Source organism: Phocoena sinus, chromosome 6 (genome assembly GCF_008692025.1).
Source record: "Phocoena sinus isolate mPhoSin1 chromosome 6, mPhoSin1.pri, whole genome shotgun sequence".
Taxonomy (NCBI): domain Eukaryota; kingdom Metazoa; phylum Chordata; class Mammalia; order Artiodactyla; family Phocoenidae; genus Phocoena; species Phocoena sinus.
Window position 1 is genome coordinate 64,199,064 of NC_045768.1, and position 17,174 is coordinate 64,216,237.

The window sequence follows — 17,174 nt, forward strand, 5'->3', positions numbered from 1 at the left end:
AACCTGGCACTGAAGCCTCTTCCTTCATTACTGCCCTGATCCCACAGCCTCAGAGACTCAGCTGCCATCTCTCCCCAAGCTCATTCCCACTGAGGCAAGGGTCACTCAATAGGCCCCTCCATCTCCTCTCCTCACCCCCTGTCCACTGCCCCTTGTCCCGGCAGCCACAGCTATTAAAACTGCCCCCAGGGACTCAAGCGTGGTGCTCTCTGTGAATGCCAGTGATCCCAGACTCTGTCCTGCTAAGTCATCTCAACGAAAAGATTTCTCCTCTCTTTCTCTTCGTGGCATGCTCACCACTCACCAACACTTAGGCCAAGCAGAGACACGGCCAAACTTTTCTCATTTTTCAGGCGGCGAGATGCACCACAATAAACTGTGTTATCTATCGGGGGCAGGGGAGGAGAGGCAAGGAGAAAGATGCCAATCATGCAGGGGGATTACCACCGACTTCAGGTTTTGACCCACGAAAAAAATGAGTTTTAACCCACATTTGCCAATAACTAATTGGGACCTTGGGCAAATCACTTAACCTCTCTGCGTTGTTTTCATAAGTAAAGTAGAGAAGTTGGACTAGCCGTCGATAAGCACTGACAACCTGATTGTTTTTTTTTTGAGTAATGTTTCCAAGCATGTGTCAAACAAATAAAGATACTGGATTATAGTAGTAAATTACTCATTTAAAAACTTTAACTGTCTCGGGGGTGGAGGGGTATAAAATATAAATATAACATAAAGCAACAATCATAATACAGGTAGAGAGGCCCAACTCTGCCTGGGAGAATCCAGTAAGACAGATGGAAGAGTTCGGACATAACAGATGAACAAGTGTTTGTAGGGTGGATGCAGCAGTTCTGGCAGCGGAAAGAGCAGAGCACATGGATGAAAGGGAAAGGAAAGGAACCTAGTATACTTGGTATCTGATACTGAACAGCATTTAAAGCCATGACACAGAATATGGGTATATAAGGAGTGAACCATCAGTTTTCAAGAAAGTCAGATCTGTGTTTTATGAAGTGTATTCCTACAGAGTCTTAGAAAAAGAAAGAGCAAGGAGAGAATAGAGATAAGGTTTTTTGCACTACTGGAAGCAAGAAATCATGTGTAGGGCCCAAATAAGGGTAACGGGAGCTGAGAGGTGGGGTGGATTTTAAAGAGCTTCCAAAAGAAAAGATGAATGAATACGTGGGGGATCCTGAGAGAGAACTTCGGAACTACTCTAGCCGAGGGTGTCCGGGAGATTCCGGTGGCCCTGTAGAGATAAAGTCTGGTAGAAAAGAAAAGGAATTGAATTTTGGAGTTGTCACCCATGCGACCTATACGGAAACATGTTCAAAAAGAAGTTGGGCACGTGAAACATTAGGAGAGAGATCTGTTCCAAAGGTATGCATCTAGGAATAATAAGAGGTGAATGAAACTTAAAAGTCACAGGGGGGACTGAAAACACACGGAAAACTAAAGACAGAAATCTGGTTAATAAGTAACTGAAAGAAAACATTATGGTTCCTGGATTACCAGGAAAAGGCCCTGTTTTCAAGAGCACAGGCAACAAAAGCAAAAATAAACAAATGGGACTACATCAAACTAAAAGGCTCTGCACAACAAAGGAAACAATCAACAGTGAAAAGGCAACCTATAGAATGCGAGAAGACAGCTGCAAACCATAGGTCTGATAAACGGTTAATCTCCAAAATACATAAGGAACTCCTACAACAATAGCAAAACAAAACAAAGACGATTAATAACCTGGTTTAAAATGGGCTAAGGACTTGAATAGCCTCTTCTTCAAAGAAGATATACAAATGGCCAACAGGCATATGGGAAAAGGCTCAACATCACAAATAATCAGGAAATGCAAATTAAAGTTAAAATAAGATGTCACTTCATACCTGTCAGGATGGCATTATCAAAAAAAAAAGACAGTAAGTGCTGTGGAGAATGTGGAGAAACTGGAACCCTTGCACACTGTTGGTAAATGCAAAATGGTGCAGCCACTATGAAACATAACATGGGTGTTCCTCAAAAAATTAAAAATAGAATTACCATATGATCCAGAAATCCCACCTCCAGGTATATATCGAAAAGAATTGAAATCAGGATCTCAAAGAGATATGTGCACTCCCACGTTCACTGCAGCGCTATTCATAATAGCGAAGATGTGGAAACAACCTGAATGTCCATCCACAGATGAATGGACAAAGAAAATATGGTATATTCATACAACAAAATACTGTTTAGCCTTTTTTTAAAGGAAATTTTGCTATATGCAACAACATGAATGAATCTTGAGGACATGATGCTAAGTGAAATAAACCAGTCACAGAAAAACAAACATATGATTCCACCTATATGAGGTACCTAAAATAGTATCATAGAATCAGAGCAGAACGGTGGTTGCTAGGGGTTGGAGCAAAGAGGAAATGGGGAATTGCTAATCAACAGGCAAAAAGTTTCCGTTTGATCAAGATGAATAAGCTCTAGAGATCTGTTGTACAACATTGTAACTAGAATCACTTAAAAATTTCTTAAGAAGGCAGATCTCATGTTAAGCGTTCTTGCCACAATCAAATTTTTAAAAAAATTAAAGCAAGGATAAATTTTTCAGTAGAGCATGGTCAGGTGAACCAAGTAAATGTTCAAGAATATGGAAGCAGGAATAGAATGGAAAGGAAACACTGGACTCAGGTCATAAAAAGTGAATTTAATGAGAATCATTTCAAGTGGGGACAGAAGTCCAATTGCAGGAGAAATTAAGTAGAAATTTTAGTCTTTTATATCATGTCATGAAAAAGAAGAGCAAGATGGGTCGCTTGGTTGAAGGGGGTTGTCTGAATGAGGGACAAAATATGCATTTTTAAAAATTTTATTTTGCGGTACGCGGGCTTCTCACTGTTGTGGCCTCTCCCGTTGCGGAGCACGGGCTCCGGATGCACAGGCTCAGCGGCCATGGCTCACAGGCCTAGCCACTCCGCGGCATGTGGGATCTTCCCGGACCGGGGCACGAACCCGTGTCCCCTGCATCGGCAGGTGGACTCTCAACCACTGCACCACCAGGGAAGCCCGATATGCATTATTTTTAAAGTAAGAAGTTGTCAGGAAGAAGTTAATAGAATAAGGGAGATATACTGAGAGGACCAGGAAAAGTAAGGGACAGAGAACGTTTTCAGTGGAGAGAGACAAGTTGGTAGTTTCAGAAAGAAGGAGCACTATGGAAAGGCAAGTAGGAAAAATATTTATACAATGTGAATACAAGAGACTAAGATATAAAGTGTTGCCAGGGGAAAAGCAATCTCAAAAGATACATTTGTACTCTTTCTCTTGTCATTATTAAAAACTATGTAACAAAATTTCATTCCACGTTTCCTGGCAGGCCAAAAGGCTTACTTTAGGAAAAAAAGGACTACCTTAAAACTAAAATTCTATTCCACCGTGAGACTTGAAAATATCTGTTTCTTTTGTCTCTTTTATATAACCTCTAACATCCTATTCTTATGCATCTTATGATCTGTAACTCTGTTTATGTCATCTAAAGTCTTTAGGGGAGTGCAGTGTAAAAATTCAACACATTTCTGTTGGGATTCACAACGAATGATACTTCCTGCAGAAAGTCTTCTTGATCAATGCAGCTGGAAGAGAAAGTAGGATGAAAGAGCCCTCCCTTTTACCTTTTACCAAGCACCTGCTACTTGCCAGGTATGCTCTCCCATCTAATGTTTACAACTGGCACGGGTATAATTGACTGTACTGAGTTCCAGAGAAGGGGGCTGATTTGGTCATGGCCCTCATGATCATTGTAAAACTTAGAACCTTGATTCAGGGGAAATTTTTAATGCCAACGTTCATATTCGTTGCACTTCACCACACTCCTTACACAATGGCTGGAAACAGTATTTCACAACTTTGAACTGCCATGACACTTGAGTTGTAGCACTAAGTAATATTAGGTTTTCACAATATGTATAGAATATTGTATGTACTTATGGGCTGAAACCTTGGGGAGAGGAAGGTTTATGCGTAATTCACTTTTCAATCTTCCACAGCATTTAGTCTAATGCCATGCACAAAATAGATGCCCATTAAATATCTGTGGCTGAAAAATCTACCTAGAGACAGCTCTTTCAGGGCTGTTTATTGTTCTTGGTGTGGAATGGTGGAGGACAAATGGCTGTCTCTACTCATATAGAGCTGAATCAATCCACACCCTGTCTCCTGGAATGTAGCATTTAATTCTGAGCTCAGCAACCAGTTGGCACTCAATTAGTAGTATTCATGGCCTAACAGGGTGGATAATTGGGGCGATATAGATAAATCCGCTTCTTTCATGTCCTTATGAAATATTCCTAAATTGTCTTTCTTTTCCCCCCAAAACTAATATTACAAGTGATCAGACTGGACCCATTGTAGAGGCTGGGCATGGTGCCAACTGCGATGTAGATCAACTTTTGAGGAGTGAGTTATACATGAGCAGCCATAATGCAACTTGCAAAAATAAGTAGCTGAGGACTATTGCCTCCTGGACCTTTTAAGATTAATCTGCTAACAAAACTCATTACCTATCCTCTCCTCCTTTACTCTGAGTTCCATCCTAAATTTGAACATTTAAGAACTTTACTAAGGTGATGTCTTCAAAAAAGTTAGAGGATAAAGAAGAAAAATGTCTCTGAAACAAAATCTATTAGGAAAAAAATCCTTTGATTTTTGTACTGACTCCCATGGACTTCATTCTCAAATTACTTAAAAGCTTTACCTATTGTGTTGGCCCAAAAGTTTGTTTGGCTTTTTCCATAACATCTTATGAAAAACCCAAATGAACTTTTGGGCCAACCCAATATGATGTCAGGTCGTACCACAGTTAACCCATCCTTTTACTGTCTTTCTATTTCTACTTTTATGAATAGAAAGCCTGTTTATAGTCTATTGCATATTGTAAAGAGCCGAAGTTTAGAATCAAGTATCATGAAATAGTGCATTACCCCCCATAAAAAAAGTTGATTCTGGTGGATATGATAAATAAGGATATGAGAATGAGTGGGCATGCACTTATTAACTGAGGAGTGAATGGACTGTTATAAAAGAAAAAGTCAGAGTGAATTTTCCCCTTTCTTTGACCTTGAACACGATATTCTAAGATAAAACATGCTCTATGAGGTCATGCAGGGCCTATACAAATATATCTGCCTTCATACGCAAATAGCAGAGAAAAATGTTGTATTATTTCTGTAACTATTAGAGAGTACTGTTTGTCCCAAATGCTAAATTTTGACAAAAACAAAGTGAAAAGTCAAACAAACGTAGGCCCTAGTGATCCCTGCAGATGATGACTACAACTGCAGACGCTAGTCTTCTTGATAATTATTTGGTTGGTTTTCATTAGTTTCATGACAACCATTTGGTAGCTTCAATCTCAGTATCTATAAAGTAGAGTAGGGGAGAAATCAACCTCAAAATTTGTTTGATTTAAAAATTTTCTTAAATGCAAGACCAGCATATTATTATAGTTAATAGATACTATTACAGGTCAAAGGAGAAATCAAAAGAGAAATAAAAAAATACCTTGAGACAAATGAAAATGGAAATGGAACACACCAAATTTTATGGCATTCAGCAAAAGCAGTTCTAAGAGGAAAGTTATTGTGACAAAAGTCTATCTCAAGAAATAAGAAAAATCTAAAATAAACAACCTAAATAAACACTCAAGGAACTAGAAAAAACAACAACCAAAGCCCAAAGTTAGTAGAAGGAAGAAAAAACAAAGATTAGAGCAGAAATAAATGAAATAGAGACTAAAATGATAATAGAAAAGATCAATAAAATTAAGAGCTGGTTCTCTGAAAAGATAAACAAAATTGATAAACTTTTATCTAGACTTACCAAGAAAAAAAGATAGATGCCTTAAATAAATAAAATCAGAAATGGAAGAGGAGACATTACACCTGGTACCACACAAAGTATCATAAGAGATTACAATGAACAATTATACGCTAGCAAATTGAACAACCTAGAAGAAATGGACAAATTCCTAGAAACATACAACCTACCAAGAGTGAATTGTGATGAAACAGAAATTCTGAACAGACCAATTACTAGTAAGGATATTTAATCAGTAATCCAAAACCTCCCAAAGAAACAAAAGTCCAGGAACAGACCGCTTCACCAGTGAAATTTTTTTGGACATGTATTTCCTTGTTTAGAAATTTCTAACAGAGCTTCCCTGGTGATGCAGTCGTTAAGAATCTGCCTGCCAATGCAGGAGACACAGGTTCAAACCCTGGTACAGGAGGATCCCACATGCCACGGAGCAACGAAGTCCATGTGCCACAACTACTGAGCCTGCGCTCTACAGCCCGCGAGCCACAACTACTGAAGCCCACACGCCTAAAGCCCATGCTCCACAATAAGAGAAGCCACCGCAATGAGAAGCCCACGCACAGCAACGAAGACCCAATGCAGCCAAAAATTAATTAATTATTTTTTTAAAAAAGATGTGAAAAAAAAAGAAATTTCTAACAGAGCTATCATTAAGTACCTTTGTCAGGAGATGCCTACAAGAATCTAGATTGGAAAACGGGGACAGGCAAGACTGTCAGCTCTTCTTGGAAATCCACACAACATTGGGACAATCAGCCCAGCCTTTAGGTACAAGGTGATGGATCACCCAAGGTACAGCCCAGCATCCACCATGTGCAGATCTAGACGAACAGCAGGAAACTTCACAGGTGTAGATTTAAAGTGCAGCCCCAAATGACAAATGACTTTCTTTGGTAGTGCCCAAACAAGACACTAGAACAGAATCTGTAGAAAATCAAATCTATCATGATCAGCATTCCTACCTGAATGCAGTTAACCTACCAAACATTCAAAGAAGAATCAATACAATCCTTCTCAAACTCTTCTAAAAAAATCAAAAGTATGTCCAAAGTCACGTTATGAGGTTAGTATTACCTTGGTACCAAAATCAGATAAGGATGTCACAGGAACAGCAATAACAACAAAAATTATAGGCCAATATCCCTCATGTACATAGATGCAAAAATCCTCAACAAAGTATCAGCAAAGCAAATTCAACAATACGTTAAGAGGATCATACACCACGATCAAGTAGGATTTATTCCAGTGGTGCAAGGATGGTTCAATAACCACAAATGATATACTACATTAAGGAATGAAGCATAAAAATTATTTGATCATCTCAATAGATGCGAAAAAAATTTTTTGACAAAATTCAACATCCATTCATGATGAAAACTCTCAACAAAGTGGGTACAGAGAAAATGTACCTCAACATAATAAAGACCATATATGCAATCCAACAGCTAACATCACACTCAATGGAAAAGCTGAAACCTTTTCCTCCAAGATCATGAACTAGACTAGGATTCCCACTCTCTCCAGTTTTACTCAACATAGTACTGGAAGTCCTAGCCAGAGCAATTAGGAAAAGAAGAAGAAGAAGAAAAAAAAGAAATAAAAGGCATCCAAACTGTAAAGGAAGAAGCAAAACTGGCACTATTTGTGGATAACATGATATTTTATATGGAAAACCCTAAAACTCCATCAGAAAACTGTTAGAACTAATAAATAAGTTACAGGACATAAAAATACTCTGTTGCATTTCCATACATTAATAATGACCTAAAAGATAAAGAAATTAAGAAATAAGAAAACAATCACATTTACAATTACATCAAAAAGAATAAAATATCTAGGAATAAATTTAACTAAGGAGTTGAAAGAACTGTATATTGAAAACTACAAGACGTTAATGAAAGAAATTGAAGAAGACACAAATTAATGGCAAGATATTCTGTGCTTATGGATTATGATAAATAATATTGTTAAAATGTCCATACCACCCAAAGCAATATACAGATTCTATACAATCCCTATCAAAACTGCAATGGTGGGCTTCCCTGGTGGCACAGTGGTTGAGAGTCCACCTGCTGATGTAGGGGACGCAGGTTTGTGCCCCGGTCTGGGAAGATCCCATATGCCATGGAGCGGCTAGGCCCGTGAGCCATGGCTGCTAAGCCTGCACGTCCAGAGCCAGTGCTCCGCAACAGAAGAGGCCACAACAGTGAGAGGCCTGCGTAACGCAAAAAAAAAAAAAAAAACTCCAATGGCATTTTTCACAGAAATAGAAGTTATAAAATTTATATGGAACAAAAAGAGATCCCTAATAGCCAAAGCAGTCTTGAGAAAGAAGAACAAAGCAGGAGGCATCGCTCCCTGGTTTCAAACTATATTACAAAGCTATAGTAATTAAAAGAGTGTGGTATTAACATAACATAGACATACAGATCAATGCAACAGAATAGAGAACCCAGAAATAAACCTACACATATATGGTCAATTAATTTTTAACAAAGGAGCCAAGAATATACAATGGGAAAAGGACAGTCTCTTCAATAAATGGTGTTGGAAAAATTGGACAGCAGCCAGATGCAAAAAAATGAAACTGGACCACTATCTTATTGTACTCAAAAATTAACTCCAAATGGATTAAAGACTTGAATGTAAAACCTGAAACCATAAACCTTCTAGGAGAAACACAGTAAGCTCCTTGACATAGACCTTGGTAATGATTTTTTAAAATCTGACACCAAAAGCAACAACAACAAAAGAAACATAAACAAGTGGGACTACATCAAACTAAAAAGCTCTGCATAACAAAGGAAACTATCAACAGAATGAAAAGGCAACTTACTGAATGGGAGAAAATATTCGTAAATCATGTATCAGATAAGGAGGTAATATCGAAAATACATAAAGAACTCATACAACTCAACAGCAAAAAATCAAACAATCTGATTTTAAAAATGGGCAGATCTGAATTGATGTTTTCCAAAGAAGACATACAGATGGCCAATGCAGGTACATAAAAATATGCTCTACATCTTTACTCACCACGGAAATGCAAGTTGAAACCACAATGAGCTATCACCTCACACTTGTTAGAATGGCTATTATCAAAAAGACTAGAAATAACAAGTGTTGGAGAGGTTACAGAGAAAAGGAAACCCTTGTGCTCTGTTGGTGGGAATGTAAATTGGTCCAGCCACTATGGAAAAGAGAATGGAAGTTACTCAAAAAATTAAAAATAGAACTAGCATATGATCCACAGATTCCATGTCTGAGTATTTATCCAAAGAAAATGAAAACACAAATTCCAAAAGATATATGCACCCCCATGTTCTTTACAGCATTATTTACAACAGCCAAGAAATGGAAACAACCTAAGTGTCCACTGATGGGTAAATGGATAAAGAAATTGTGGTATGTAGGTGGTACATACATACAATGGAATATTATTCAGCCATAAAAAAGAACAAAATCTTGGGCTTCCCTAGTGGCGCAGTGGTTGAGAGTCTTCCTGACGATGCAGGGGACGCAGATTTGTGCCCCGGTCCGGAAAGATCCCACATGCCGCAGAGCAGCTGGGCCTGTGAGCCATGGCCGTTGAGCCTGCGCATCTGGAGCCTGTGCTCCGCAACGGGAGAGGCCACAACAGTGAGAGGCCCGTGTACAGCAGAAAATAAATAAATAAATAAATAAAAAGAACAAAATCTTGCCATTTGTGACAACATGGATGGACCTTGAGGGCATTATGCTAAAGTGAAATAAGTTAGAGAAAGGCAAATACTGTATGATCTCTCTTATATATGGAATATATATAAATATAAATTAAAATAGTATCTTAAATGTAAGATGAGCATACTGCTATAGTTGATACACCTTATTTAACTTATTCAATTATTTATGTAATTCCATTTTTGTTCCAGGTAGGATATAAGGTGGCTTATTTGACTTGTACCCAATATATGATCTTAATGGTCCCCAGAGGTTTTGCCCCACTATACACAAAAGCTGCCCCACAAAACAGCACAAGCATCCTACAGATTTTGCAAAAAAGAAAAGTAGGATAAGTCCATGTCATTCTAGGTCAGAAAGCTCTGGTTAAGGACACTTGGAATGCTTCAGAAGTTTTCATCACAGAATTTGCAAAGTATCCTAAGATTCAATGTTTCTTTGTCATATTTCCAGCCGAGAGAGAGCTCCCCACAAACCTACAGTCTTCCTGAACTCCAAGAAGAGGCATCCACTTCTAGCTGGCTTAGAGGCAAAATCAAACTTCTAGATTGCCTTGTTTTCCTTGGATATCAACCACTCCAGCATTAGGTAACTGATTAAAATTGGGAAGTCTAAAAGTTCATAGCCCAAGGGATGTAGAGACACAAAATAATATAGCAAGTCAAAGTTCATTTCAAAAGATTATAATCCAATCACACACATCTTCTAAAAGTGAAAGTAGAGGTTTTAATCATTGTAAATAAAATTAGGTCTGTGTCTAGGTTCTTAAATTAATGGTTTGTTCTCCTTTGGTCCACAACAGTTGTTTGCTATAGTTGAAAGAGGACTCTTGCAGCTCTACTGCTTAGAAGGGATTCATTTACTGTTCAGAAAGAAGTATCTAGATATAAACATATAACTTTTGACCCCAACATAAATAAGAGAAATGTGCATCATACAAAAAATGAAGTAGCCTAGTGGTTCTTGACCAAAACAACAATGTCATGTCCTTGGACAAAGTCAGACTTTTTGGACACCTTAGCCCAGAAAAGAGTATGGTGCCCATCCCCACTATGTAACAAAGAATAAATACAAAAAATTAAATCACGAAATAGTATAAGGAAATACTGCAAAGACTATTTAAGTGCTTTTAAAATAGTAAAATAAACCTACTTAAGCGCTTTTAAAAATAAGTAGCAAATATTCTTCCTCCCCAAAAATGTGTCGCTTTTGTTCAAATGCATGTGATTAGCTTGCTAACTAAGTACAAATCCCAATCAGGAAACACAAATTAAAAACTAAAGGCCTATCTGTAGACTCCATACTACAGTCTGAAGAACCTTAAGGTCACCCTTCAGAAGTTCTTCTGAATCAGATAGTCATGTCTGATGCTGGAGAAAACCCAAGCCAGAGGGATGCCCGGTTTGTGGGAGACCCATGCATCTGTACTTATAGAATGACTGGATGTGATCCCACCTTCATGTCAACAGTGGTAAACTGATTTCAAAGGGCCTTTACCTCCAAAAGGGCTTGAATTTTTGCCATCTCTTCCCAAGCTGTTATGAAATAAACACAGAAGTAGATGGTGGCAATGTCCAGGGGTTGCACATCTCCCAGTGGAAAACTACCAGTGACAAGAAAGAGCTGGAACTCAAGGCAATCTTTTTCAAAAGTTTACTTTCTCTTTGTTATAACAATACAAACAGCAAAGTGATTCGACTGTTTCATTGCTCATGGTAGTAGATTGAATTTGCCTGTAAATGTATCATGCCTTCTTGATACGGTAATTCAGAGATTTCACATTTCAGCCAAAGCCAGAAAACAGAGATGAAAAGAGGCTCCAAGAGATAAATTATGCTCTAAAAATACCAAACATGCTTATACTTATGAAAAGAGCTTTTAATAATAAGTATAATTTATCCCAACTGACTGCAAAACAAAAACCTTAATAAGTTATGATTTTTCGCATTTCCAGTTAGATACTATTCAATATTTCTAGTGGTTTGATTTATGTCAAGTTATTAGAGAACAAACTCTTACTTCCATCAAACAGAATTCCTTCATAATCTCTAAGGTTAAGTCCATAATATAATGATACACAAAGCATATTAAAACGATGGAATGCTTCTGAATCATCAAAGAAAATTCTAATTTTATTCCACTTAATTTTGATATTTTATGTTTCATTATATTCTATCTCTGAAAAACTGGTAACCAATGTACAATTTACAAGTACATAATATTCAACTAATCATAATATACATTTACCTACAACGTTCCAGTTTTCAGACATAGTTCACAAAAGGTTTGATTTCCAAGGAAAATTTAAGAGGGAAAATAATAGAGATGCTTTATCTTGATTGTTTCTGCTACCCATATTATATGTAAACAGATAAATTAATAGGTGCTACACTGAATGTAGTAAAGAAAATTTAACCAAGCTTCTCAACAAATTTGAAAAATCATATTCTGTCATTATATAACTATTCAGAGATTATTCATTCAGCTCAAGTAGAGAACATTTTAAGTGAGTATGATTCTTTCTGTACATGTTCAGAAATGCATTTCAAACAATAACAGCTTTATTAATTTCAAACCAAGCTGTCATTCAAATGCAAAGAGCATATCCTTTGTTTAGTCTGACTTAACAATGCTTATCAACTCTTTTTCTAATAAAGGTCCCCCTCCCTGCCAGTTCTTTGTAAAATGAGTGAAGAAGCTTTTAAAAAATGTTTGGATACAATTCACTTTTGGTTATCATGCTACACAGAGAAAACATTAATAACTAAAAAGTTGAAGACATTATAAGCTAATAAATTTTCTCAACTTCAGAAAATTTCTGACAAATTTTATTATATTCTAAATAGCTCGCTTTCTTGGCCCCATCCACACAAAAAATAAAATAATCAATTTAACTGGAAGTTACATTTAAAATTTTTCAGTTTTTTCAATGTTTTGCTACCAATTTTTAGTCATATTAAATGACTTTGATGAAAGTAAAGAAAAATCAACTTAGTATACATTTTATATCTATACTTAATTAGAATATTTTATCTTTGAAGGATATACTACTTTTGTCATGCAAGCTGATTTTGTACAATACAGAATAAGTTAGTATGCAGTTGGAAAATTTTTTTCGAAGATAAAAATAGAGAACAAAATATAGGCAAGACTCAGAAAGAAAAAAATATATTCTGTTTTGACTTTGCATTTTTACTTACATATTTACTTGTTATATCTTTCTAACATCATTTTAAAGCAAGAATGCTCTGACATATTTTCTTGTAGTTTTGAGGGTTCTTCAGCCTCACATTAGCAAAGTATTATGACAGGAAGACCAAGCAATTAAGGACCTAAAACTAAGTCTACCTGTGGAAACTTTTATGATTACCTTTTATAAATTTGGGGGTCTATTTTCAATGAAAAGCCAAATGAGATCATTTTGGAGGTGGAGGTTATATGTGGTTAGTTTGAATTTTTTTACCTGTTTGTTTTGTTTTTGTTAGGTTATTCTTAGAGCATTCTTTTCCTAAAGTCACAGATATAATTAAAATTTTTATGAGATTAAAATATTAGAAATTCTTCTTTGCACTAGTTTTTATCTCATGAGAAGAGATACTACTCCTAAATCAACGTCAAAATTCTATATCTTCAGCTTTAGGAAAAACAAAACCATGAAGACAGTATGGTTTCTTATAAAAGCCATTTTCAGATCTGGAACAACTTGTGAAAATAAAGAGAGTATTCGACATACATTACACTAAAGGAAAAGTCTTACTTTCATTATTTCCTGATTCTGGGAATCCCATTAAAAACATTATGGAATAAAAACTCATTTGCAAAAATCCCGCATGAAGACATAACCACTACCACCACAACCTACTTTTTAAAGTAATGAGATTTGATAAACTATAATAAGAGTATGAAAAATTATACTTTTTCTTGTGCATTTTAAAAGAAAGATTAGAAGGTTTTTTGGCTTTTCAAACAACAGTGACTTTTAGCACCTGAAAGATATACAGCTATAAAATACATGCATATTCATTTTCAAAGAAACACCAACAAAAAGTAAAACATTAGTGATTAGGTACATACTGATGACGCCAATGTGGAAGTATGTGCCACTGTGAAGGGCCTAAAAAGAATCACATCTTGTCCTGATCATACCTGCCTGCCAGAACAAAATAGGCAGCTGACCAATTACGGGGTGTTTATCTATACAGTGGTACCTTTGTTCTCCAACAATGTCAGATTGCAAACGTCCTGGAACACATATTTACCTGGAGGATTCTTGGCAGGATCATTGTGGCTTGGACTTCCTGATTGTCCAGAATCTGTAAAGAAATCACAGAAAATGTTTTCTTTTTAATTTGTTTTGAAAGAATTTCACAATCCTCAGAAGGACTTTAGAAAATTTTTTTTAACGTAGAACAATGAAGTCGAGTGTTTGAATAAAGTATACTTTCCTAAGCCTTTCAGGAGCAATGTTTTATTTATTAAACTAGAAGAACATCTATATATATATATATATATATTTTTTTTTTTTTTTCGAGAGGAAAAAGGTAGCGATCTCTAATATTTGTGGGGTAGGGCAAGGCTTTTTTAAAACAAAAGGTCTGGCGACGAAGCCACTAAAGGTGGTTTGAAGGTTGGGCCTGTCAGGAGCAGTAGGAAATAAAGCAGATACATTCCCTAAAAATGCAATCTGAGTGTAATTAAACATGCTTTTTTAAAAAAAACCTGAAAATGTTTTTATTCAATGAGTAAAAATACATAGAAACTAGAGTCCGTTTTTCCAGGATTTCAATCGCATACACACATATCCACTCCAATAATCCCCCAAACCTACTGGATCCAGGCCCAGGTTTGACTGCATCCCATGATAGCAATCGATTTGCAAACACCAAGAAAAGCATAAATTACTAGGTAGAAACCATCACGGCTTTGTGGAGAGCAAATTGTTGGATCAATTTAATTTCCATCTGTGATAGATGGACAGACTCGGCAGATAAGGAGGAAGAGATCAATGCAGAATATCTGAATTTCCTATCCCACATTGTTCTTCATCGATGCTACAGAAAGGAACATGGAAGCTACAGTACTGTTAAACATGCCTTTCCTAACTAACCTGACACTGTTGTGTTCTGCTCACTCCCCTTTCCTCCATGTCCCCTCTGCATTTATCTGTGTCATTTGCGCCCTATTATTATACACTTACTTGCAAAGTTGCTTTGTAATCTTCTTTTATTGGTTCTAGTATTTAAGTTTTGTCTCCCCAACTAAACTGCATGATTCTGTCTACTTCTTTTGTGTTTTCCTCAGTGTGCTGTTCACGGCTGTGAATGCACTGGGCTGGATGGTTCAGATTCAGCAGCTTTCTCTGCTTGCCTAGAAAAGGCAATTTTGAACTTGATAGTGAATTTCAACAAAATTTCATAGGCGGCCACAGACAAGTCTCTTTCCTGAAACCTGGCCATTATACCCAAGACAGGATCCAGTCTTACTTAAGCAGAAAAATCTTTTGCTGGTTTTTTCAGCAGGGTTATTCTGCTCTTCCACTCAAGTTACTGACATACTGCAACTGCTGCTTCTACTATTAACTGCAAGGACATTCTGTTGACTTCTTTCTGTATAAAACTTGGTTATTTATTTCTGCCCTTTGCCTCATGCCTGCTAACTAGCTTTAATACTGAGATCGGAACTGTGCCCCTTCATCCCATTTCCTTGTCTTTTTTCTTTTCTTTCCTTTTTTTTTTTTTTTTTTTTTTTTGTCCTAGGACAGTTTTTATAAAATCTCAGTAAATATATTTAATGATCCCCACATTATCCTCCAATTTATTTCTTATTTCCCCAAGTGGAAAAGAAACCGGTCAGGACTACTCCTGCAATCTCAGTTCTGGCTAGAGTCTTCTACAGATAGTCAAAGAGAGTTAGGTACTCTCCAAAAGGTTTGTCTCATCTCCCATGAATTCTATTAGTTTTTCTGGAATTGAGGCAAGACTCAGTGACTTATAACTTAGGAGATCAATCCTTCTCTTTCTTTATTCCCATAAAAGATGGCCCCATACTGGCTACTTTCCAGGCATGGAGTATGACAGTTACATAAAAAAAGAAAAATTATATGATTTTGCTATAGCCTCAGCTATTTTTGCCTTGAGTTCCTCTGACAAATGCCCCCCGGAATTGACATGACATTCCAGCTTAATTTCTCAAGTGACTCTTAACATTTTGAGAAGTTCCTATTTATGCAGTGTGTACCCACTGACCAGAGCCTCCCCATATTTTATTTTTCCCTGTAAAGCTACTTCACATTTATGGAGGTCTAGATATTGATCCCGCATGGTGGCTAATGACACCTTCACGATGACACAACATGAGGTAAATTAGGGTTGTCATCAGAGGACACGAGCTGTACACTCTAGGTGAGCCTTAGTATTTTTAGTTAAATCAACTTCAAAACAGAACCACAAAATTCTTTCCCAACATCTTGTTGCTGAAATTTGGATCCAGTAAAGAAAAATGTCTCTTCCATTCCTGAGAAAGTATTCAGTTAGAACAATGACACCCCACTACCACAACATCCCATTTGGAAAACCCTAATTTTTTTCTGCTTCAAATTACCCTTTTCCCCTATTTCCAACAACTGCAGACCAACTTCTTCAACTGAAAAAAAAATGTAATTTCTGAAAAATAACCCACAAACATTTGAGGGAAAGCTAAAGTAGACCCTAAATTTGAGGCATACACTTGCTTTTAACAATAATAATTCCACTTTCTAAAATAATCTGGCATTTACTGGCACACATGACAGATTTTCCCTCGTAGTCCAACGTTTGTGCCCTCTCATGCAGTAAACAGCATACACTGGATCCCCAATACACAGAAGAGGCCCCCTCAAGGAACGAGCAAAAGAACACTTACTTTTCCAACTGTAAATTCTAACACTCTAATCTACTTTTAACTCTTATGTCACCTTATATCGGTCACTTCATTCCAACTGCTGGAAAAGGAAGTAACCAGGGAGTCACAGTGGGCAGAGAAACCAAAAATGAACTGTTATTGTGGTGAACTTCAGAGAAAGAATTACTTAGACCACATCTAAAACCCTTCCAATTCACCACCTAGGTCAAATTACTCTATACCCAAAGGTTTTCTTTAACTGCTTCCATCATTTGCTCAAGTCATGTGTACGAGTGTGTACTTCATATGTTACAGCGAATCCCGGCTCTGTCCCTCACTAGTAATGTGATCTTATACAAAATTACTTAACTCTTAGGGCCTTGGAGTCCTGATCTTTAAATGTAATACTACCTACCTTATAGAGTCACTGCAAAGATTTTACTATATAAAACGTCAAGTACTGGTCAGACACATCTTACACAATCAATAAATGAAAGCTATTATTAAACAGAAAAGACACATTCAGAAAATGACTAATATTTTTAACGGACTGACTCTCAGGAAGAAAGGGAGAAAAGGGATATGACCAAATTTGTCCATCCCAGTGTAAGCATCTAAAATTGTCCGTGGTGAATCAACTGAAGACGGACGAGTGTGTGCCCTCTTGAATTCCTCTGTAAGTGCTTTAGTCCCACCCTCCCCAAAAG

At 36.9% G+C, this 17,174-nt stretch overlaps 1 protein-coding gene across 5 annotated transcripts in view; it reads right to left on the minus strand.

Moving 5' to 3' along the window:
- The window catches only part of NFIB (nuclear factor I B), a 236,768-nt gene that overhangs the window by 87,952 nt on the left and 131,642 nt on the right, over window positions 1-17,174 (minus strand). For all 5 annotated transcript variants that reach the window (XM_032635672.1, XM_032635669.1, XM_032635668.1 and 2 more), the window contains exon 3: window positions 13,848-13,901. In XM_032635672.1, coding sequence (XP_032491563.1) covers window positions 13,848-13,901 — 54 coding nt within the window. The remainder of the gene's footprint in view (window positions 1-13,847; window positions 13,902-17,174) is intronic.